The sequence below is a fragment of the Myotis yumanensis genome, unplaced genomic scaffold (assembly GCF_028538775.1).
Source record: "Myotis yumanensis isolate MYYU_CA2020_CCGP unplaced genomic scaffold, mMyoYum1.0.hap1 SCAF_7, whole genome shotgun sequence".
Taxonomy (NCBI): Eukaryota; Metazoa; Chordata; class Mammalia; order Chiroptera; family Vespertilionidae; genus Myotis; species Myotis yumanensis.
In genome coordinates, this window is record NW_027223758.1 from 72029574 (window position 1) to 72055135 (window position 25562).

Genomic DNA, 25562 nt, shown 5'->3' on the forward strand with positions numbered 1-25562 from the left:
TTCCCAAAAGAGTAGGACCGGATCCTGGGAATGAGTGCCTCCACTAAGATCACAGGCTAGGGAGGGGAGTACGCCATGTTCTTCTCATCACTTTACCCTAGCACACAGTGGTCACTCAATAAATAGCGGGTGATGAAATAAGTGACCTTGAAAGAGCAGCTGGCATTTTGGTGAATTCTGTCCCATGACTCATAACTTTGAGACCTGACCACTCATACCACATGGAACTTAAGCATTTCCCTTTTCATTGGGCCACTGTCATTATATCTGGTGACATGATGTGTATGACCCTCCTTCCTTTCCAGGCTCAGGCCCGATGTCACCGGATAGGCCAGAGTAAAGCTGTGAAGGTGTATCGCCTCATTACTCGGAACTCCTATGAGCGAGAAATGTTTGATAAGGCCAGCCTGAAGCTGGGTCTGGACAAGGCTGTTCTTCAGGACATCAACCGAAAGGGCAGCACCAATGGAGTGAGTATGACGGTACCTGCGCTGGAGCCTGAGCATGTGTCACACAGCTGGGGCCTCTGGATTCTTCCTTCCTACAGCTGTTTTAAGATGAACTCTCAACCAAACTCAGTCAGGCCAAACAACTTTGTTGGGTAATACCCTACACTAGAGGGTAATTCGGTTCAGGTCTCTGCACCTGATAGATGGATGAAGGAAATCTGTAGGAACAGTTATGTGGTAGGACTGCCCAACATGCAGTAACATTTCAGGAAACAGAGTTTTTTTTGTTGTTTTTTTGGTTTTTTTTAATATATTTTATTGATTTTTTACAGAGAGGAAGGGAGAGAGAGAGAGAGAGTTAGAAACATTGATGAGAGAGAAACATCGACCAGCTGCCTCCTGCACATCTCCTACTGGGGATGTGCCCACAACCCAGGTACATGCCCTTGACCGGAATCGAACCTGGGACCTTTCAGTCCGCAGGCCGACGCTCTATCCACTGAGCCAAACCGGTTCCGGCGAAACAGAGTTTTTAACAGTGCCTGTTAGAAGTGAGTAGATCTTAACACTTAATTCTAAATGATCTATTGTCACCATGCTTTTACCTCATACTCCAGACAATGGAACCTATTTTATCTGTATTCCTCAACGCCCCTAACCATCCTTGGCATATTAAAGATGTTCAATGCGTGATGGTCAGTGAATAAGTGAATGAATAGATTAGCAGCTTAAAGTAATAAAATCTTTTTTCCCCTCTAAGGGGGATAAAAATTGCAGCTAAGATTCTTAAATTGTATTAAAGTATAGGCAGACAAAGTAGAATATCTCCTTAATCTCTGGGCTCAGTGCATCAAAGGTTGGGAATTAAACCTTCTAAATGAATTCTCTTTAGTCCAGATGTTCTATATCCTCGTAGCTATGCATGTGTTGCTAAGTATAATACTTCAAGTTACCAGCGCTGTGAGTTATGGAATTCCCTCTTGTGATTGATATAAAGAGAACCAGATTCTTAATTAAAACCAGGAAGGGCTGTTTTGAACTCTCCATTTCCTGTTTTCAACAAGCAATTGAGAAGATCACACTTGGCACAGGATCCTCTCTTTAGTTAAGAAATGACATCATTTCCAATACTAATGTATTTATTTAATAATGAAGAAATCATTCTTTAGCCCATTTGGTACATCTGGAGGTTTTTAAAGATACAGACTCAAACTGAAATATAAAATAAACATTAAATATATCCTCTTTAATGGTGCATAGTTTTAATGGCTTGTGACATTTGGTAATAACCAACGTCCTGAAGAATGTTAGGGTCATTGAGTCATGGGCTGGGTTTTATTCTGGAGCTCCCTATAGGGGATCGTCTGCCTGCCCTCCCCATAGTTCTCTTGAGTGCCTTTATCTGGGCTTTCATTTACTAAGGCTTGTTGTTTATGTCTTTATTCCTCTGATATGTCAGTTAGTGGAGGTACTGTGTACTGAGTCACAAGGGCCAGATTTGAGGCTGTTTTTCTCCTGTGCATTTTCCACTTTGTGAGTAGCCTTTGGTGACCTGTCCAGGTACAGCAGCTTTCAAAAATGGAAGTAGAGGACTTGCTCCGGAAAGGTGCTTATGGAGCCTTAATGGATGAGGAAGATGAAGGCTCCAAGTTCTGTGAAGAAGACATAGACCAGATTCTGCAGAGGAGAACCCACACCATCACCATCCAGTCTGAAGGACAGGGGTCCACTTTTGCCAAGGTATATAGGACCTTCTCTCCAGAGTCCATGTGGGGAGAGCAAGACGAAAGTTGTTCATGGTTTGACCCTCATTAGCCAGACTTCTGTTACCCTAAATACACTATTGAAATTTTCTGGCTACACATTTATTCTGTGTGACACTCTGAAGAAACAGGTTCTTAGAGGATGTGTCAGTCATGAGCCAGAAGCTACAGAAAGAACGCCACTCCTAATTCTGGGAGCTGGTTTCAGCGAGCAGGATAGACACCTTAGCTCGCAGGTCGCACTATTCACTGTTCACAAAGCCTGCTCTGAAGCCTGAGGTCACCTTGATTCCCTTGCAGAGCACTCCTTGGTCAGTTTCTAGTGAACACCCGAGTCCTCAAACTCAAGCAAGTATCTTGTTCAGTTCATGAGAAAATACATGTTAGTCAGTAATCCCAGCTAGGTGCTACCCAGCAAGTTACTGGATTTAGAATTCATGTAATTAGACCACTTATCATATTACTCTCAGGTTTCCCTGACCACAGGCTCCATGAGCTTTGTGACCTATCTGATTAAATTCCTGTTCGACATGGAACATTTTCAGTAGGATATTTTGTGCTTTATAGCCATCACTTATCTGTCCACTTCATACTGCCCACCTTAGTGCCTTTTCTGTAGCAGGCATTTGGTAACTGGTGAACTGAAAGAAAAGTTTTATCTAGGGAAGTTTTAAGAATAAATTCTTTCACAAGGAACTAGATATCAAGTAATACATTGCCATTGTCTTCCAGAGCTGTCTTCCTGCTTCCAAGTTTAAGTTTCAGAAAATGATCCTGTAGGTTGAAATTGTAATTTCCTGAACCAGTCTTTTAAAAGAGAAGAAGAAGAATGGCTTTGAGGCTCTGTTTGAGTTTCTGATACATTAAAAGAACCAGGTGTTTATTAATCTGTATTGTGTTCAGGCACAGCTTATTGATGCTTGTCTTCTTCACAGGCTAGCTTTGTGGCTTCAGGAAACAGAACAGATATTTCCTTAGATGACCCAAATTTTTGGCAGAAATGGGCTAAAATAGCTGAACTGGACACTGAAGCAAAGAATGAAAAGGTACAGCATATTTTATTCCATTGAACATTTCACTGTGTCTTAAGGACCATAAATTCCCACACAGTTCAAGTCATTATTTACTCCTGAGCCCTGATTCTTAAATGAGATGGTAGATGTAATATACTTAAAACATGCTTAGCTTCGTAAACATTAACTGTTAGAATTTAAAATGACCTATGGGACATACTGGGCACCTGAGAAATCAAGACAGTTAGAACTGGAACTGGCCGAATAGGTCAAATTTAGTCCTCTGGCCCAAGCCAACATCCCAATCTTGGTATGTGACCATTTTACCTCTTTTTCACCATTCCTATGAAAGAAACATGAATATTGAGAAGAGGGGAAAAGCACGATAAGTAAAGTTTGTTGGCTTCACTTCCTTTCTTTCAGTATCTTGAATTTTTCTATTTCTATACATAAGAGAGAGAATGGTCTTGAAATAAAGACAGAGTTTAAGCACTGCCTCTGCCCCTGACTGTGTGCCTTTGGGCAAGGTACTTGACCTCACTGAAACCAGTTGGAAAGGAGGTAGGGATAGCACTCATGACTATAACTGCCTAGCCCAGTGATGGCAAACCTATGACACGCGTGTCAGAGGTGACACGCGAACTCATTTTTTTGGTTGATTTTTCTTTGTTGAATGGCATTTAAATATATAAAATAAATATCAAAAATATAAGTCTTTGTTTTACTATGGTTGCAAATATCAAAAAATTTCTATATGTGACATGGCACCAGAGTTAAGTTAGGGTTTTTCAAAATGCTGACCCGCCGAGCTCAAAAGGTTCACCATCACTGGCCTAGCCCCTTGTGAGGCACCCCATGCCCTAAGTGTTAGTTCCCCTCCCTCCGCCTCAGACCCTATCGCCTCACTGCAGGATGAGCATACATCCCTTTTACCTGTCTTCCCAGGTGAGTATTGAACTCTTGTGAACCCACAAGCCCCAGAGACAGTTCCTGCAGATATCCAGCTGATTCAATAGCCAGCACCCAGCCTTACCGCTTCTTCTGTAGGATCACCAGAGGGTGTTTAATTCAACTCTTTTCCAAGTAGGAAGATTGTGCAGTCCTTTAGTAACCTGTGTTTTACAGTTGCACAGTCAAGAAGTTACTCAGTGTGCAGGGAAGTTGGCAAAGGGGGGGTGGGGAGGCGGAGAAAGGGTTCTTGCCCTGTGGACAGTAAGAAGCAGTTGGAGCAGGTGGGAAGTAAGGTGATTGAAGCGGGGATGACACTAGAAATTTACCTGGGCTACACAGGGGAGCATTCAGGAGCTTAGCTGCCTTTGGGAGGAGATGTAAGGGGAAGGAGTGCGACGCGTGAGATGATGGAGAGAAGAGAAGAGGCAGTGGTTGTGGCCAGGGGAGCCACCAGAATGAGAGGGTCCTGAGCTAGGAATAATGTTTTTGGTGAAAGACAAAAGGTTAGTATTTAGTGCCAGTGGAAGGCAAAAAATGGAACAGCTGGAATATGTATTTGTCTTGAGAAAGTTGCTGAGCAGATGGAATTCTCCAACTGGTCCTGTCTCCAGAACGCAGCCTACCTCTGCATGCTGGGCAGAACGACTGGAGTGCACCACTCCGTCTTTCTTGGCAAGAGCAGACTGTCACTGTGGGCACTGGGGGGCCTTGCCTGTCCGTACTGTTAGAATGACTGCAGAGGCAGCAGATGGTGGCGGATGACACGTCAACTTCAGCCAGTCCCAGAGAATCCCCACTGCTAGTCGTGGACACAGCAGGTGTGCTGGGGACAGCCTTTCCTGGTGGAGGATGAGACCAGGGTATGGTTCTTTCCCAAATGTGTCTTGAGAAATGTCAACAGGATATGCTTGTGCATTGTGATGGGGAAGAGAGAAGCAGGGCTTTCTCCCCAGTAGTCCTCTCTCTGTTTCTAGGAAAGCTTAGTGCTCGACCGGCCTCGTGTGAGAAAGCAAACCAAACACTACAACTCCTTTGAGGAGGATGAGCTCATGGAGTTTTCAGAGTTGGACAGTGACTCTGATGAAAGGCCCACGAGGTCCAGGCGCCTCAATGATAAAACCAGGCGCTACCTCCGAGCCGAATGCTTCCGGGTTGAGAAGAACCTGCTCATCTTTGGGTGGGTATTGACTTTGCCTATTTGTTGTTGGTGTTGGTCCCTGAGATTTGTCCAGTGTGTCTCTCCAGTCACCTCTGGAGTTATGGGCTGATGCAGGCTCGGTTAGAGCAAGAGAGAACTGTGCTTTCTGCCCATGACACCCCCCCCCCCCAACACACACACACCACCACCACCACTACCACCACCCCAGTCACTATACGCTCTGCTGCTCTATTGTAGATGTGCCATGACTTCTCATATGCTTGTCGCAGTGAATCTCTGCTACTAATTTGCTGCCTGGTACTGATTTCCTGCCTTTCCGCCCCCGCCCCGCCCCCCCCCCCCCCCCCCCAAAGGATATATAAGGAGTCAGTGCAGCAGATGTTCCCGTTAAAGCATGATTCGTGCAGGGCTCTGGCTTTGATCGAAATAGAAGGTTTACCTTCTGGGAGCTCACCATTGCTTTTGAATACTGCAGCTGGACTCCTTTAATTCCAAATTTTTATTTCGTGATCCAAATATTTTTGTCCCTCTCTTCTTAATCTAGTGACCATTATAAAGCTCTCAGTGGCCAGGTCCCCTTAGTGACATTTGGTTTGCTACAACATGCAGGCCTCCAGGGCCTCCCAGGACAAGGCCCTTGGACCAGTTAATAAACCCAACAGAGGATGAGAAGCTTTCTTGGCCCCTCTTTGTCCTGCAGTGTTGAGGGCATGCATGGCCCTCACTCCCCCCAACAGCCTTCTGTATTTCCACTCAGCTGGGGCCGGTGGAAGGACATCCTGACTCATGGGCGATTCAAGTGGCATCTGAACGAAAAGGACATGGAGATGATTTGCCGTGCCCTGCTGGTGTACTGTGTCAAGCATTACAAGGGGGACGAGAAGATCAAGAGCTTCATTTGGGAGCTTATCACACCTACCAAAGATGGGCAGGCCCAGACCCTCCAGAACCACTCAGGTGAGGTGTCCTGAGAAGCACAACTCTCTTCCACTTGCAGCCCTCTTCCCATGTTGGTCCATGTTGCTGTGCTTTGGGGACTTCTCTCTCTCAGGTCTGTTTCAGAATGTTACCTGTGGGAAAGGGTGGTGATTCTTTCAGTTCCCCCTCAGAGTTATCCCGAGCTACTGTGATGTTTTGTTTAAGTACTTTGGGCCCTCCAAAGTTTGCCTTGTGCCAGTCCTGCCCATTTACTTGAGCATCACAGGGCTTCCTCTTCCGATGAGACTCATACCATGTGCTCCATGGTTTGTCTTTTGCGTTTCACAATGTTATCTCCCTCCATCTCTGTCTGTGCCTTTCCTTGTGCTCTGCTTCTCCTTCCTGTGCTTGGCCATAGCTCACCTTCAGGTTTCAGATCAACTTCCTTTTCCCTGGCTGTGTTGTAAGTTCCCAGAGTGCACAGGTTATGGTACACCTGTCTTGATCCTCATGGGGTACTTGGTAAATTTTTACTTCCTGACTGAACGGTCCTGAACGGTTACTAAGTTTGGGACCAGGCACATCTCTTCACCACCATCAATCACTATTTGGTGGATGAAGGAGTGGGGTCTGTTGTCCAGAGCCACCACACACAGCCTGGCTGCCTATTTGCAATCCCAGCCCAGCTCTCATGCCCATGTTTATGCTGCCTTATCTCATCGACCAGCTTTTCTGTTTCAGGGTTGTCTGCTCCAGTCCCCAGAGGGAGGAAGGGGAAGAAGACAAAGAACCAGCTTCTGCTCCCAGAGTTAAAGAATGCAGACTGGCTGGCCACCTGCAACCCCGAGGTGGTCTTGCATGATGATGGCTACAAGAAACATCTCAAACAACACTGCAACAAGTGGGTGTACCTCCCCCTACCCCTCCCCTACTGGTAGCTCCACTCACTGTCCAGGTTCTTGGGACCCCTGCAGGAGCATGTGATGTTCCTGTACTGCCATGCAAGGTTTGGAAAAGCAAGATATGGGTCTAAGCTGGGTCAGGATTCACTAGCTTTAAAGCCTCTCTGATCTCTTCTTCACAAAACCTAACCTTTCTGCTAGTGCAGTTTTTACCCCAGAAGGTGTTTTTTTGCCATGACTCCAAATCCAATTAAGACCCTGGTGATTCCACTGTCCTTTTATTTGCCGCCCTCTGCGCGGAGATCACATTAACTTGCGCAGAAGACCAATCTAGTTGCCACCACTTGCAGTCCCTCATGTCAAGTTGCTTCCTCTTCTCAGTTTCTGTTGCCATTCGTGGCCTCCAGGTATTTGATAGACATGCATCTGAATACTATAAGATAGTATTCTTATATCCCTGGGCTGACAGTTAGGTGGCGTAGGGAGAGACGGAGGAAAAAATGATAGATAATGAAACTCTGTTTGTATGAGTTTGGTTTTGAGGAGTTAAAGCACCCAGCCACTGAAACATTGACATGCTTACACATGGAAATTGCATCACTATATAGTGTATCTATTAGAATTAAAAGGACCCTTGGAACCCATCTAATCCAGCTTCCTAGGTCATGCAAGAATTATATCCCTGGCATTCCTGGTAGGCAGCGAGAGGGCCTCTGCTTACACATCTCTTATTATAAAGAGTTTAGGACCTTGTGAATTAAGAGGTTTTGCTAGCTTTTCCCTTCTTCCCTATAACATCAACCTAATGGTTTTATAGTTGTTTGGGGTTGGTTTTTTTGTTTGTTTGTTTTTTCTCTAACAGATGAAGTCTAGTCCTTTCCCTTCATTCTTCCAAATATTTGAAGATAGGTCTCATGCCCAATACTGTAACAAAAACTGTACACAAAAGTACAAAGCTCTTTAGGGATAGTAGATCTCAGTCTCAGACTTCAAGGTCACATGCTGTAGATAATGGAGCCTGATTGGTGCAGGACTCACTACCATGGTTGCTGTGACTGAATGAGAGTCACCGTGTGGGACACAGAAAGAGGAGGCTGGCTAAGCAAGAGGACCTGTTGATGGCAGTGCTTATGCAACAGACTGACTAAGGCAGTGATGGCAAACCTATGACACGCGTGTCAGAGGTGACACACGAACTCATTTTTTTGGTTGATTTTTCTTTGTTAAATGGCATTTAAATATATAAAATAAATATCAAAAATATAAGTCTTTGTTTTACTATGGTTGCAAATATCAAAAAATTTCTGTATGTGACACAGCACCAGAGTTAAGTTAGGGTTTTTCAAAATGCTGACACGCCGAGCTCAAAAGGTTCGCCATCACTTAACTAAGGACTATATTGTAAATAAATATTAAGCAACCATTGTTTCTTGAACAAGTTAGACATGATAAAAATAAGGTATTTGGTGAGAAAATGTAATGTGGCAATAATTTGCAAGATGGAGAAGTTAAACCTAGAACTGAATAGCCAACTAGAAGGGTTCTGTCATAGTTTAAGTATTGATCATAAGGACTTAGATTAGGGTGCTAACTAGAATTGGGAAGAAAACGTTAAGTAGGAGACACATGACTAAAGAAGAATCCATAGTGTGTGATGAGGAGTACAAAAAGCAGCTAACTCCATGACGATAAGCCTTGACGGAATGAGCAGTGACGGAATGAGCAGTGACGGAATGAGAATATCTATGTTCACTAAGAGATGAAGAGCAAAACGAAGGGCTCAGGTTTTGTCTTGTTAAGTTAGAGCAGCAACATTTCGCTCTTCCACCTACCGCTACAGATATGGGTCTGGAGCACTAAAAACAGGCTGAGCGGAGAGATTGACACAGAACTTCCCTGTACACCTGAAGAGATGATTGCAGTGTCCTGACAGGGTGTCTTCCAGCTTTTGCTGAGCCTTCGGACTTACGGGAGTTTGCCATTTCTCAGCAAGGCTCATTTAATTACCAGATGACTCTAATTAATTGTCCTTCTGTATATGAAATCTAAACTCTGCTGCCTTGAAACTTCTACCCTTTGATCTTGAGTCCTGATTCTATCCTCAAATGCAGTGGAAAACAGGCAGAATTTCTTCAGCATAAATGACCATGAGCTCTAGATTGTGGGCTCTCATATATTAACAAATATACTGCCACCCAATATCAGATAAGGGTTAAGACAAGCTCTGGGGTCAGGACTGCCTGGATTTAAATCCTGGCCCCATGGCTGACCAGCAGGTGAATTCTTTAACCTCTGTGTGTCTTTTCTTCACCTAGAAAATGAGATTAACACTAGTACCTACCTGTTAGTATTGTTATGAGGATTAAAATGAGCTAATACATGCTGGCACACAGTAAGTACTAAGTACTCAACACATTGTTTCTTATTAGTGGTATAGTATTTAGGGACATGAAATTGTCATCTAAAGAACTTTGAAATGTTAAAAATCAGCTGCTTCAAATCTATCCTGTAAGAAGTCAGGACAGTGGTTAGTCATTCAGGGTGGGGGTAGTGACTGGAAGGGGATACGGGGGTGCCTGTTGGAGAAATAAATGTTGTGCTTCCTGATCTGGTTACTACATGCACATGTGTGATCACTTTGTCAAAATCCCACCAAGCTTTAAGCTTATGCAAAGGGCACTTTTGGGAAGTATATTTCATATTAACAAAATGTTTTGGGGTGTTTGTGTGTGTGTGTGTGTGTGTGTGTGTGTGTTTTAAGAAAGAGATGCAGCCCTGGCCGGGTAGTTCTGTTGATTAGAGCATCATCCTGATACGGCAGGGTTTCGGGTTCAATCTCCAGTCAGGGCACATACAAGAATCAAGCAATGATTGCATAAATAAGTGGAACAACAAATTGATGTTTCTCTCTGTGTGTCTTTCTTTCTCTCTCAAATCAATAAGTAAAAAATTTAAATAAAGGAAGAGAGATGAAAGAAAAAGCAATACTGGCACTGAAATATTAATGGGTTTTGTTTGAGTTCAGATGTCAACTGGGATTATCATCTCACTCTGGGAGGAGATGGCTCTCTAAGAGGAGTTGTCCATCTGCTCACTGAATTGATTTGCTTCTCATATGGAGACGAAGTGAACACTGTTGGCTTTAAATTCTTTTCTCTTGTGCGATAGGTACTGCTACATATTAACACTCTGGCTTCACTTTAGAGAAGTAGAAACAGTTCTCTGTGTCCTACATCTTCAGGAAAGCCTTGCTCTCACTGAGCTAAATCTAAGCAGGCAGGAGTTCTATACCTCAGACACCCTTGTTCTGGTTCTTGCTAAGGAGGTTGTTGGCTGCTGCCAGCAAGATGGAAGGATCAGCGATCGTTGTAAATTCTTAGAGTACTTATTCTCTGAACTTTTTAAAAACAAAACCAAAAAAACCCTCAAAATTATTTGAGTTGATTTACAGCCAAGGTAAGGAATGGCATACCAGAAAACTTAGGGTTCTTTATGATCTAAAAGTTCACTTTGTGTATTGCTACCTACAACTTGAGCTACAGTGGCACTTTCTATCAGCATCTAAGAAATTATGCTTTTTTAGAAGCCTCAACCCATTATTAACATCTTTGGAATAGTTAATACATATATGTGTTAAACAATTTTTTCAAAAGTAGGATTTCCTCCAACCTCCAATTCCCCTATTTCCTCTCCAAAGGCAACCACTGTTAACCTAATTCTTCCAGACAGAGATACTCTGCACATGAATTAGCACAGGTGAATGTACAGCTTTCTTTGTCTTCCCTAAAATAGCACACATTTAACATACTTTTTATGCTGTCTTTCTTTTTTTTAACAACTTATGTAGAGATCAGTTCCTATATCAGTATATATAAATGGGCTTTTATTTTTAACTAGAGGCCCAGTGCACAAAATTCATGCGGGGGGCGGGAGGGTGTCCCTCAGCCTGTCCTGCATCCTCTCGCAATCCAGGACCACTGGCTCCTAACTGCTCACCTGCCTGATTGCCCTTAACCAATTGCCTGCCTGCCTGGTCGCCCCTAACCGCTCACTTGCCTGCCTGCCTGATCGCCCCTAACCGCTCACCTGTCTGCCTGATCACTTCTAACTGCCTCTGCCTCGGCCCCTCGCCACCACGGCTTCATTGGGAAGGACATCTGGAATCATGTCCAGAAGGTCGTTTGGCTGCCCAGTCTAATTAGCATATTACACTTTTATTATTATAGATAGATAACCTTTACTCTTGGCTAGTATTGGCAAGTTACGGGTACTCTTCTATACCTCTTTGCAGCTTAGCCATGAATATGAAGCATTTTCTGGAACATGGTTGGCTTCTCTGTGCCTACCCTTACTTTTACCATTTTTGCATCAGTGAGCCTTTCCCTCTCTTGACCCCACTGTCACCCTTTGAGCTCTGATTCTTTCTTGGTTGGTGTCATTTTACAGTTAGACTGCTGTGGGCTCCTCCAGAACAGGGTGAAATTGTTTACTTCCGTTATGTACCTCACAGTACCCAGCATGGTGCATGGCACACAGTGCTGCCCAGCAGATACTTCCTTGATTGCCTTGTCTCAACCATGTTTGGTGTATTCACCATGGGGCTGGAGTGTGGTCCTTACAGAATCACAGTGAAAGACGTTACTCTCTGATAGTATTGCCATGAACGGGACTTTAAAAGGTTCATTTAATGATGTTCAAGTGGAACTGTTTGAAAGCAGTGCCATTCACCATGACTCACTCTTCAATAAACTGGTTACCAGCCTCTTGGAAGGCAGCTCTGCCAAAGATACCATTGAGGCCATAGAAAAGGAGTGATGAGAACTCTTTTAGGGACCAAGAGGAACTGTTTCTGCTGTCCCCCTCGCCCCACATGGCTCACAAGGGTGACTTAGAGATGACTGATGAAATGCATTTTCTTGTGTAAAATGGGATGATCACAGTAATGTCTGCCATTGGTGCCTAGTGGTTTGTTTTTCTAGTGCTTTTTCATATGTTACTTCATTTCACTAATGACATGGGAATGCCCAGAATTTCTCTGTCAATTGCGGGTGGCAGTTCCTAGGCAGCTTCTGGGTTCTAATGTGTTTGCATTAATATGTTCACCTTTCATAGGGTACTTTTGCGAGTTCGGATGCTCTACTACCTAAAAGCAGAAATACTGGGAGAAGCAGCTGATAAAGCATTTGAAGGAACTCCTGCCAGGTAAAATGAGTCAATCCTGCCTCTCTGAGGTAAAGAGTTGCTATAATGCCTTTTCCTGGAAATGGGCCAATGTGTCCATGTTCCCACCTCACCCATCAGTTACTTAGTTGAGAGAGCAGGTAGGTGGAGTAAGGACAGTTCAAAGAGAAAACACTTTCTTAGAAACACAGCTTTCAGTGAGGTTTTAAGTTAGTGTTTTTGTCTTAACAGTTTTGCAAAATCTCTTTCATTTCTCTTCCTTAATCATGGTAGAATGAGTGTTAATTACTTTCATATGCTTGATCTGATGGGTATACACCAGAAGTTTTACCCAGAATCCCATTCTTGGCCTTTGAGTGCTTCTCCTTTATTTGCTAATCCTGCCACCTCTGACCTGTTTGATTTCTTGCACCTTGGTTTTGTGAAGTAGTGTTTCTGAAGCTGTAGAATTCTGTGGGAACCTCCCGAGATTTGGGAGAATAAAGCTGTCAGCTCCCAGCTCCCACTTGATGAAGCTGTCAGATGGTCACAGTTCGTAGGTGGGATCACCAGGCAGCCCCCTTCCCCTGCCCCACACGTGCAGTTGGCTCTAGCCCTGTGCTATGCCCATCATTTCCAGAAGTCACCAGTAGGGTTGGTATTTGAACTTTGCCTTGAGATGACCTGGGGCTATGGTTTCTTCTTTTTCTTCTTTTCCATTGGGCAATGCTAATGTTTAGTAATCGAAGCAGCACTGAAGAAAGAGAAGGATGAAGGACATTGACAGCCCTGTTCACGGGCAATTTGCAATCCAGAGCAATCATCACAGTGACCATGGTTACTTGGTAGGCTTTCTGTAGTTACTGTAGTTATTTTTAGAAGGAATAGGGAAGATGAGTGTTTGGTAAAAAAAGGTTCAATTTTTGAGTCATATAGATGCAGTAGAATTCAACTGATCGTTTGTATTAGGTGTTACATGCCACAGGTAATCTATCTGAACTTTCTCATCCCCATCATTGCTTTTGTAGACATGTAGATAGATGGAGGCTAGGCAGAACGTGGAGAGTGCCAGTCCATTCACCACACTTTTTCCTCCTCTCCTCTGCTTTCCTCAATCCTGGCTCTCCCTCGTCCTATTCAGGTGTAATGTCTTATTGTAGAGATTGCCATAAGGAGTACATAAAAGTTCATCCCAGAAAAGTTGTTCAGCCCATGGCACCACACAGGCAGAGCAGTGGGCCCTTCAGGGGAGCCAGATAGAGGGAGCTGCCTAGAAAGGTGGGGCTAGGGACACCATCCTCACAGGGGAGCTGGGCCTGGCAAGGGCATCAGCCCTGTGTCACAGTAAAATGAGCCTGATGCAGTAAGAAACTTCAAATGCAGCAGAGGAACCATCCAGGAGCTGAAAGGTGGGAGAGGAGCCATGGAGGTAGAAGTTCTCTCCCAGCGCAGGACAAATGAAGACAGTGAGCTGAGGATCCATGTGAGCTCTCAGAACGTGGACAGAACCTCAGAGAGGGGTTGATGGTACAGGCCTGCTAATCCCCTCATGTCTACTCCCTAGGTCACAGTGGTCGGCAAACCGCGACTTGCGAGCCACATGCAGCTCTTTGGCCCCTTGAGTGTGGCTCTTCCACAAAATACCAGCTGTTCCACAAAATACCGACTTCTGCACATGGGCCACGAAGTTTCAATCGCACTGTACATGCGCTCCCACACGTGGTATTTTGTGGAAGAGCCACACTCAAGGGGCCAAAGAGCCACATGTGGCTCGCAAGCCGCAGTTTGCCGACCACGGCCTAGGACATGTCATTGTTATTACTTTGGCCAGGAGCAGTGCAATTTGTGGTCATTTTTGACCCTACAGAGCATTAGCAGACCACTGCCACCTATTGTGGCCCATGTCCTCCGAAGGGCTCTCTTCATATCCCTGCATGTTCCAAAGCACATCATCTTGTTTTTGAATTGAGCTTGAGATCTCTACACGATTTGGAAACTCATCTTCTCGACATTTGATCATGTATAAATTCAACCGTTTAAGAGGTGTTCTACCTTCAATGAATGGTATATAGATGGATTTTACTGTGGTTCTCGATTGAAGGTGCACATCAGAACTACCTCATGCGTGTAGATCCTAAGGCTCCACTCTAGACCAACAGTGAGTTCTCCACAAAGTTTGCCAGTCAGTCTAGGGTGGAGCCTGGGAGTCAAGTATAGTGGGGCCTTGACTTACGAGTTTAATTCGTTCCGTGAGGGAGCTCGTAACTCAAATTACTCGTATGTCAAATCTTGAAGTGAACGAGTGAGACACGTGATACTGGGCTGATGTGGCGTTCACTGTGACGTTCGCTGCACCAACTAGTGGTGGGGTATCTGAAGCTGGCTCATAACCTGAATTTTAGCTCGCAACTCAAAGGAAAAAATCGGCGAGAGATGGCTCATATCTCGAAAAACTCGTTAGTCGGGACACTCGTAAGTCAAGGCCCCACTGTACACATGCAGAGATAGCTCACTGGGAAAGCCCTGTAAGGAACCTTGGCCCACAATTCCTGCATCCTGTTACTTCGTGTCTAAGCCTGCAACTAGGATGTGGCTTAATACCAGGGTCCGGCCAGTAGCTCTGACGTTGTTTTCTGTCTGTTGAAGGAACTCTGAGTCCATGCCCTTCCTTCCACAGGGAGCTGGAAGTGCCTCTGCCTGACATCGACTACGTGGAGATTCCAGTGGACTGGTGGGATGCTGAGGCCGACAAGTCCCTTCTGATTGGCGTTTTCAAACATGGTGTGTGTTTCAGTGTTTCCCCCTTTCCTGAAAACTCCACCGTCCTATTGCACGTCTGTCTTAGAAAGTAGAGCCTTACCTCTGTCCTCTCAGAATTTCAACCAGAGGAATGTGGAGTCATGAAATTACAGTGGATGTTAGTATCAGTGAGGAACTTCAAGAGAGTGAGTTGGCCATAAAGACCTTGTATCTTCCCCACCTAGCCTGTCTGTATGCTTGGGCCGGGACTGCCTCACACTCATTTATTCCTATTGTCCCAATATCTGGCCTAGTGTCTGGCACGTGGTAGTTGGGGAAAATGTTAAGGTTTTAGCATTTCATATGTAGATAGAATTCTAAGGTCATTCCAGATATCCTACACATTTCTAGTTTGCCCTACTGGGTATAAAAATTTGAGAATAGAAGATGGCATGGGCATCTTTCTTTTTAATGTGGTAAGCAAGAGACTAAAAGATACTGAGAAGCATTTCATAAACATCTACCATCTAATTCCTTATTTAGACAAGGGGAATGCCATCAAAACAACTGATGTGGAGGGTTGTTTGAATATTAACTAGAACAATATAGGTAAACTGCCTAGAACAGTGCTTGGTACGTAATAGATGCTTGGCGTTATTTCACTGTTGCTTATTACTCTGCCTTTGGAAAGTAAACTAACACATGCCTTATGAGTAGGATTCTTAAATACTTACAGGCCATAACCAGTTGCATTTCCTCCTTATCTGCGGGTTTCATGTTCACCGGTTCAGCCAAATTCGGATCAGAAATATTTCCCAAAAATAGTCCCAGAAAGTTCCAAAAAGCAAACTTTCAATTTGCCATATGCCAAACATTACACTGAATCCATGTGACTGGAGTGCTGGGTAGGGATACCCTCTGTAGCCTATATGCAAATACAGGTTTTATGCAAATAAAGTGCCATTTTATGTAAGGACTTAAGCATCTTTGGATTTTGGTATCCTCGGAGGCATCCTGGAACCAATCCTCCCTGGATACTGAGGGATGACTGTGCATATTTTAATGAGGAAGTCCCTCAAAACTTGGATTCTGGCCGAAACCGGTTTGGCTCAGTGGATAGAGCGTCAGCCTGCGGACTGAAAGGTCCCAGGTTCGATTCCGGTCAAGGGCATGTACCTGGGTTGCGGGCACATCCCCAGTAGGAGATGTACAGGAGGCAGCTGATCGATGTTTCTCTCTCATCGATGTTTCTAACTCTCTATCTCTCTCCCTTCCTCTCTGTAAAAAATCAATAAAATATATTTAAAAAAAAAAAAAAACTTGGATTCTGGTGTTACCAGAGCAGGCTTCAGGAGGTCCAGTGCTGCTGAGAGCTCTTTGTCAAACCACTGGGTTAGGCTGGAACAGTGCTACCACAGGACTTCCTGTGATTATGGAAATGCCTTTTCTGTGCTGGAAGTCAGCTATGGAGGAGCCCCATATGGCTGTTGGGCACTGGAAATGTGACTAATACAACTGTATTTTTTATGTAATTGTAATTAAAATAGCCACATGTGGCTCCTCTTTTGGACAGTACAGGGCTGGAACTCAGCTCTGAAGAGAGAAGAGAAGCATGTGACCTCCCTGTTAAGCACAAGGGTCCACAGTGTAACTGAAACTTGGTCTAATCTAATTTTGGAAAGAATCCAGAAGTAGACCAGCTGCTGCAGGCAACCACATTCCAGAGCATGTGAGCTTGGTGTGTGCAGGAGAGTCCATTGACCGTGTCTTCAGTGGTGGCTGTGAAGCACATTGCCAACTCCCTGATGGAGCCAATGTGCTGTCAGGAGGACACACCTGCAGCCCCAGCAGTGTGGCAGGCAGATGCACATGCTTCCTCTCCCTTCCCCCACCCAAGACACTCACCACAGACATGCAGAATGCTGAGGTGAATTATAGCTGAACCTGAAAGAAATGAAGGAAAGCCCCAAATGAAGAGGTCACTCCAGATATCCTACACATTACAGCCAGAGCTGCAAGCTCAGGAGCCAATAGGACAACAGACCAGGCGGTCTGGGTGTTTAATACCCACACTGAACGAGGAAGCAAGCCCCTCCAGGGAAGGAGGGCAAGAAATGGCTCTCTGACTGGCCCAGGGAAGCAGTGCTGGAAGTGAGATAAGACCAGATGGAAGATAGAATGAGATTGACATCTAAGGAGCGAAATAAGATATTCCGGGCAAATACTAACAACCAAAACAAAAACCTGCTATGGCAGTCACTAAGCTTTCATTTTTGGCCTAGCACTATACTCAGAGGTGTCTACTTTAGCTCAAGGTTCTTCCCAGATAGGAAATCTTAAAGGATCCAGTTAATCTTCAATAAGTATCTTTGTTTTGCTTTTACTTAATAAGGGAAACAACATGACCATCTAGAGCCCAGGGCAGATTGTGTGAGCTCTGACATGACTTCTGACGTTTCTCATTACTCCTGATCAGGGTATGAGCGGTACAATGCCATGCGAGCAGACCCTGCACTTTGTTTCCTGGAGAAAGTTGGGATGCCAGATGAGAAGTCCCTTTCTGCAGAACAGGGTGTTACGGATGGGACCTCAGACATTCCTGAAAGGTGAGAAGCTGCATAGACCAACTGTGCCGTAACTAACGTGTCATGCCACAAATCTATGACCCCTCCCATCCATGTCCAGCACACTCAGTCTCCTCCTCACAGTGTGGCATCTCCCTTAGCCTTGCCACGCTGGAGCGGCCTTCTAGAATGGCCGCTTTGGTTCCATCCTGTTACACCTCAGGCCTTTTCTTTGACTTCTAAGCACTTTGAACCAAGTACTGATTCCTGTCCTACATGGGCTCCCTAAGCTGCTCATCATCCTCATCGCTTACCTGGTCAGAGGATTCTTGAGGAAGAATTCAGACTTCTCCTACCTGGCAGAAAGCTAAGAAGAGGCACAACGAGTACAGGCTTCCTGCCCTCGGCATTCCTCAGATGAAATTCCAGCATTATTTAAGGATTGCATGGTCTGTGACTAAGGTGGATTTAGGAGCCACACTGCTTGACAGCCGTGGTATATGAGCCTTATCCCTGGGTATGCAAAAAAAGTACGGAGGTATCCTCTTTGGCTGAATTTTACTGTTGGCATAACCTCCAAATGTATAAGTTTATAGGAAAGCTAAGTAACCAAAAACTAGTTCTCCAAAATACATGTGTATACATTTAAAATAACATAACATATATGTCTTACTTTGTGTTTGGTGAGCTTTTGACCTGATCTTCTCCCCCAAAGTGGCAGATATGCTTTTCATTGCCTAGGGCTGTGGCCAAGCCTGGACATGAGGGTGTGGCTCTGCGTGGAGCCCTTCACTATCTGCTGTGGTGGAGAAAAGAGTGAAATGCATTTTCCATTTGTTCTTAACTCCTGATTAACATTTTAGCTACCATAACATTCCCTATCCATGTGTGTTTCCTCTAGCAGAAAGTAGATGCAGTCAGAGAGATGTTAACAAATGCCCAGGTGACCAATGTGGCTCTTAGATTCACTGGGTCTGGGAAAACATTGCCTGAGTGAGTGAGGTACCTGGATGTGGCATGAGGTTCATTTTCTTATGGGCTGGTTGTTCTTTATGTGGTTAAGCAGTGAAGGTATCCTACATACCTATCAGAATGGCTCAATTAAAAAATAGTGACAGTACAAAAGCTAGTGGGGATGAGGACACATTGCTGGTGGAAATGTAAAATGGTATAGCCATTCTGGAAAAGCAGTTTGGTAGTTTATTAAAAAAACTAAACATGTAACTACCATATTATCCATATGCCTCCAGAATCTGAGCAGCAAAGATACGAATATTTGAGACAGGAATACTTCAAAGGCAGTTTTAAAAGGAATGATGAAAAACAGATAGACACCAGCAGTAGTTAAGCTCACAAGAGAGAAGACATTAGGCAGCTAACCTAGAGGCAAGTGATTGGTGGTACAGGGGGCAAAATGTCCTTTCTTGGAAGTGTCGGCAGAGCTTCCTTTCGAAGCAGTGAGTGATTCTGTGTGAAGATCATCCTATTGTGATACAGGGGTTGGCACATCAGGACTGGCTCAGTTTGCACAGCCTTCAGTCTCTAGTCTTCTTTTATCAAAGCCTCATATCCAGATAACCCTGGGTGGGTTATGATAGAATCATTGTTGAATAGCTGGCCTCTTACTTGACTGAGTAGATGCTGGAGTCTCAGTCTGACAGGGGGCCTTGCCCTTGGAAGTTATGACATTGGAAAGACCCAGATTTTGAGGCCTGTGGGGAAAGGGATCTACTAATATTCCCTTTGATCTGTGATTTAGGAGGCTTTCTTATAAGCATCCTGGTTGCCAAATAGCCCTTAGGTAGTATATGATGCCTTTTTTTTTTCTTTTTCTTTTTCTTTTTTTTTCTTACTTTTATTTAGAAGCAACACGGATAAAGATGACAACACTGAAGACAAACTAGATGGCCTCCAGAAACAAGTGGTGAGTCATATGTGCTGTATTGGTAATCCCCATGATCTGCCATATGAAGAAAGAAAACCCCATCTTAGCGGTGCTTTGGGGGAACTTGATTGCATTGCATTTTCCCCAACATTTTATTATAAAAATTGTCAACATACAGACTACATTGTACTTTCATTCTAATGAAACTTGATTTTGAGATAACTGTAGATTTTAGGTGTGATTTTAAGATACAATACAGAGTGATCCCTTGTACCTTTCATATCCATTTCTCCACCGGGGAACATCTTGCAGAACTATAGTACAAGATCACAACCAGGATGCTGACATTGATGGAGTCTTAACATTTCCATGGCCACATTGATCCATCATGTTGCCCTTTTATAGCTACCTACACTTCCCTCCTGCCTTCACCTCCTTTTAATCCCTGGCAACCACTAACCGGTTCTTTATTTCTGTAATTCTGTCATTTTAAGAATGTTATATAGCCCTAACCGGTTTGGCTCAGTGGATAGAGCGTCAGCCTGCGGACTCAGGGGTCCCAGGTTCGATTCCGGTCAAGGGCATGTGCCTTGGTTGCAGGCACATCCCCAGTAGGAAGTGTGCAGGAGGCAGCTGGTCGATGTTTCTCTCTCATCGATGTTTCTAACTCTCTATCCCTCTCCCTTCCTCTCTGTAAAAAAATCAATAAAATATATTTTAAAAAAAGAATGTTATATAAATGGAATCATAAACTATGTAACCTTTGGGAATTGGCTTTTATCACAAAGCATAATTTCCTGTAGGTTGTTGTAACTCATTCCTTTTTATTATTGAGTAGTAAGTATTCCATGGTGTGGATGTACCACAGTTTGTTTCACCATTCATCAATTAAAGGACATTGGTTGATTACAATTTTTGAATATTACAAATACCTCTATAAACATTTACATACAGACTTAGTGTGAACATACATTTTCATTTCTCTGGGATAAATGTCCAGGAGTACAATTGCTAGGTAATATGGTAGTTACATGTTTAGTTTTTTTTAATAAACTACCAAACTGTTTTTCCAGAATGGCTATACCATTTTACATTTCCACCAGCAATGTGTCCTCATCCCCACTAGCTTTTGTACTGTCACTATTTTTTAATTGAGCCATTCTGATAGGTATGTAGGATATCTCTTTGTTTTAATTTACATTTCCCAAATGACAAATGATGTTTTGCATTTTTTTATGCTTAACTGCCAAATGTATACCTCTTGAGTGAAATGTTTTTTATGTCCTTTGCCCATTTTCTAATTGCATTGTTTCTTTGTCTTACTGTTGATATTTGAGAGTTCTTCATTTATTCTAGATACTAGTGTTGTCAAATATATAGTTTGCAAATATTTTCTCCCACTAGTAGTTTGTCTTTTTATCCTATTTACATTGTCTTTCACAGAACAAACATTTTTCATTTTGATGAAGTCCAGCTTGCCAATATTTTTCTCTTATGGATCACGTTTTTAGTTTCAAATCTGAGTACTCTGCCTAGATGTAGATTTTCTTCTGTTTTTTTCCTAAAAGTTCTTCAGTTTTACATTTAACTCTGTGATCCATTTTAAATTAATTTTCATATAAAAGAAGAAAATTAGGTTGAGGTTCATTTTCTTATTGACATCCAATTACTCTGGCTCGATTTGTTTTAACAAGCTATCTTTCTTTCATTGAACTGCATTTGCACCTTGGCCAAAAAATCAGTTGAGCATATTTGTGTGGCTCTGTTTCTGGGTTCTCTGTTCTTTTCCATTGATCTATTTATATATTCCTCCTCCAATAGCTTATATATTGATTATTATATAATAAGTTTTAAATTGGGTAGACTGATTCATCTCATTTCTTTTTTAAAATTATTTTAGCTTTTCTTGTTCCTTTGTTTGCCTTTCCATGTAAGTTTTAGAATTATCTATATCTACAAAAATTCTTGCTGGAATTTTGATAGGAATTGCACTAAACCCATATCACTTCGGGGAGATTTACACCTTTACTATATTGAAGCTTACCACATATCTTTCCATTTAGGAGTTAATTCTAGGAGGTGTTTGTAGGTTTCTTGAGATCTTCTACATCAACTAACGTGTCATCTGCAAATAGGGATACTTAAATATTTTCCTTTCTGATCTATATGCCATGTATTTCCTTTTTTTCTTTTCTTTATTGTACTGTCTAAAACTTCCAGCATTGTGTTGAATAAGAGGGATGAGAGCAGACATCCTTGCCTTGTTCCTGATATTAGGAAGAAGGCATTCAATTTTTCATCATTAAGTATAATGTTCTAGATTTCTTATAGATGCTCTTTATTGAAGGTGAGAATATTTCCCTGTATTCCTAGTTTTCCGAGAATTTTTGTCATGAATGAATGTTGAATTTTGTCAAATACATTTTTGTACCAAGTAATATGCTCATGTGATTTTTCTTATTTAGCCTATAATATTAGTAGATTACTTTGATTGATTTTCAAATATTGAACCAGCCTTACATCCATGGATAAACTGGGATAAATGCTACTTAGTAATGGTGGATGATTTTTATTATTGAGTTCTATTTGTTAATATTTCCTTAAGGATTTTTTCATCTCTATTCATGAGGAATATTGGTCTGTAGTTATCTTGGTACCATCTTTAATCTGGTTTTCATATGAGGGTAATTTTAGCCTCATAAAATGAATTGGATGTTCCTTCCCTCCTATTTTCTGATAGAGGTTGTCTAGAATTGATATTAATTTTTTATTTTTATTTATTTATTTATCTATTTATTTATTTATTTGTAAATTTTTTTTTATTGATTTCAGAGAGGAAGGGAGAGGGAGAGAGAGATAGAAACATCAATGATGAGAGAGAATCATTGATCGGCTGCCTCCTGCACACCCCACACTGGGGATCGAGCCCGCAACCCAGGCATGTGCCCTGACTGGGAATCGAACCTCGATCTTTTGGTTCATAGGTCAATGCTCAACCACTGAGCCACGCCGACCAGGCTTGGAATTAATTTTTTAAATGTCTAGTAGGATTCTTCAGTGAAGACATCTGGACCTGGAGAGCCCTTTTGGGGGAGTTTTTAAATTATAAATCCAGTTGTGAATTTATATTGCGTAAGTTGCAGTGGTTTGTGTTTTTTAAGAAATTGATCTGGCCCTAACCAGTTTGGCTCAGTGGATAGAGCATCGGCCTGCGGACTGAAGGGTCCCAGGTTCGATTCCGGTCAAGGGCATGTACCTTGGTTGCGAGCACATCCCCAGTAGGGGATGTGCAGGAGGCAGCTGATCCATGTTTCTCTGTCATCGATGTTTCTAACTCTCTATCCCTCTTCCTTCCTCTCTGTAAAAAATCAATAAAATATATATTTTTTTTTAAAAAGAAATTGATCTGTTTCATCTGAGTTGTCAAATGTATATGTTGAGTTGTTCATAATATTCTCTTATTTTCCTTTTCATGTCTGCAGAATTTGTAGTGAAATTCCCTGTTTCATTCCTGATATTGGTAATTTGTGTCTTTTCTCTTTTTCCCTTACTCATCTTGCTAGAGATTTGTCTGCTTTACCTTTTTAAAGAATCAGCTCTTTGTTTCATTAATTTTCTCTATTGTTTTTCTGTTTTTAATGTCACTGATTTTTGCTCTTTATTATTCCCTTCCTTCTACTTGCTTTTGTTTTCTTTTCCTCTTTTTTTTCTAGATTTTTGGATGGACACTTAGATTACTGATTTGAGACTTGACTGCTTGTTTATTGTATGCATTCAGTGCTATAAATTTTCCTCTTAGCATTGCTTTAGTTATGTTCCACAAATTTTACTATGTTCTATTTTCATTTTCATTCAATTTAATGTATTTCAAAAAAAACTCTCTTGAGACTTCCTTTATGAAGCATGGGTTATTAGACAGGTATTACTTAGTTTCCAAGTGGAGACTTACCTATATCTTTTTGTTTTGGTTTCTAGTTTGATTATATTTTGTTCAGAGAACATGATCTGTATTATTTCAGTTTTAAATTTGTTAAGGTTTGTTTTATGGCCCAGGATGTGGTCTATTTCAGTATATGCTCCATAGGCACTTGAGAAAAAAAAAAAGTGCATTGTGCTGTTGTTGGGTGAAGTGTTGCATAAATGTCACTTAGATTCTTCTGGTTGATAGTGTTGTTGAGGTCTTCTGTATCCTTACTGGTGTTCTGTCTAGTAGTTTCATCAGTTTTTGAGAGCAGAGTCTTGAAGTCTCCAACTGTAATTATGGGTTTGTCTATTTCTCCTTTCAGTTCTATCAGTTTTTGCTTCATGTATTTTGCAGCTCTGTTGTTTGGTGTATACGCGTTTATAATTATGTGTTCTTGGTGGATTGTCTCTGCTATCATTACTAATATATAACGTCCCTCTCTGTCTCAGCTACTCCTGGTTTCCTTTGATTAATGTTTGTATATCTTTTTCTACCTTTCTACTTTCTTTTTTTTTTTTTTTTTAAATCTTTATTGTTCAGATTATTACATTTGTTCCTCTTTTTTCCCCCCATAACTCCCCTCCTTCCAGCTCCCACCCCACCCTCCACCCTCACTCCCCACCCACTGTGTTCATCCATAGGTGCATGATTTTTGTCCAGTCACTTCCCGCATCTCCCACACCCCTTTTCCCCCCAAGAATAGTCAGTCCATTCCCTTTCTATGTCCCTGATTCTATTATAATCACCAGTTCATTCTGTACATCAGGTTATTTATTCACTTGATTCTTAGATTCATTTGTTGATAGATGCATATTTGTTGTTCATAATTTGTATCTTTACCTTTTTCTTCTTCTTCCTCTTCTTAAAGGATACCTTTCAGCATTTCATATAATACTGGTTTGGCGGTGATGAACTCCTTTAGCTTTTCCTTGTCTGTGAAGCTCTTTATCTGACCTTCAATTCTGAATGATAGCTTTGCTGGATAAAGTAATCTTGGTTGTAGGTTCTTGGTATTCAGCACTTTGAATATTTCTTGCCATTCCCTTCTGGCCTGCAAAGTTTCTGTTGAGAAATCAGCTGACAGTCGTATGGGTATTCCCTTGTAGGTAATTGAGCCTCTTTCTCTTGCTGCTTTTAAGATTTTCTCTTTGTCTTTTGCTCTTGGCATTTTAATGATGATGTGTCTTGGTGTGGTCCTCTTTGGATTCCTTTTGTTTGGGGTTCTCTGCGCTTCTTGAACCTGTAAGTCCATTTCTTTCTCCAGGTGGGGGAAGTTTTCTGCCATTATTTCTTGAAATAGGTTTTCAATATCTTGCTGTCTCTCATCTTCTGGCACTCCAATAATTCTGATATTAGTCCGCTTAAAGCTGTCCCAGAGGCTCCTTACACTATCTTCACACTTTAGGATTCTTTTTTCATTTTGCTTTTCCAATTGGGTGTTTTTTGTCGAATCTTTGGTTTGATTCTTGAGCTCCTCTGGTCTGCTATTGGGTATAATATTCTTTATTTCAGTCCGTGTATGCTTACTTTCTAATTTCTTTATCGTAGCATCGAGGGTCTCATTAGTTTTCGTGAGGCTCTGCACAAATTTATGGCAAGCCCTCAAAATTGCGATTCTTAGCTCCATATCCTCCATTTCTGTCATGTTTTTTGTCTCCGCATCTTTTATGCTTTCTTGGTGCACCCCCTTGTGGTCTCTGTGCGCAGTCTTGTTCTAGCCAAGCCTTAATTGTTGTAGTTAACACTAGAGGGATTTGACCACCAGGCCGACTGGCTGTAGGAATCAGCTGAGCGGAAAATGTCTGTCTTCTGGGGAGGCGCTAATCCAGCCTTTGCCTGAGGCAATTGGCAAATGGCTATGCGCAGGGCCTGGGCGGGGCGGGCTCAACAGGGCGGGGGGAGGGAGCCGCTATGGCCGCTCTCAGTCCGTCCCCAGGGGCTCTGCCTCTCTGTCCCCACAACCGCTGCAAACCTCGGAGGGGCCGTAGCCAGACAGTCCCGCTTTTCCCGTTTGAGTCTGGGTCCCTAGAGACTCACCCGGATCTGTAGCCCAGAGTCTGAGACTCACTCCTGATTGAAAACGACAACCGCGCCC

General features: G+C 42.7%; 1 protein-coding gene across 3 annotated transcripts in view; it reads left to right on the plus strand.

The window, feature by feature from the left end:
- The window catches only part of CHD6 (chromodomain helicase DNA binding protein 6), a 178978-nt gene that overhangs the window by 119677 nt on the left and 33739 nt on the right, over positions 1–25562 (plus strand). For all 3 annotated transcript variants that reach the window (XM_070420947.1, XM_070420949.1, XM_070420948.1), the window contains exons 18-27: positions 306–470; positions 2010–2189; positions 3148–3258; positions 5151–5353; positions 6093–6292; positions 6995–7154; positions 12268–12357; positions 14993–15096; positions 17531–17660; positions 19482–19542. In XM_070420947.1, coding sequence (XP_070277048.1) covers positions 306–470; positions 2010–2189; positions 3148–3258; positions 5151–5353; positions 6093–6292; positions 6995–7154; positions 12268–12357; positions 14993–15096; positions 17531–17660; positions 19482–19542 — 1404 coding nt within the window. The remainder of the gene's footprint in view (positions 1–305; positions 471–2009; positions 2190–3147; positions 3259–5150; positions 5354–6092; positions 6293–6994; positions 7155–12267; positions 12358–14992; positions 15097–17530; positions 17661–19481; positions 19543–25562) is intronic.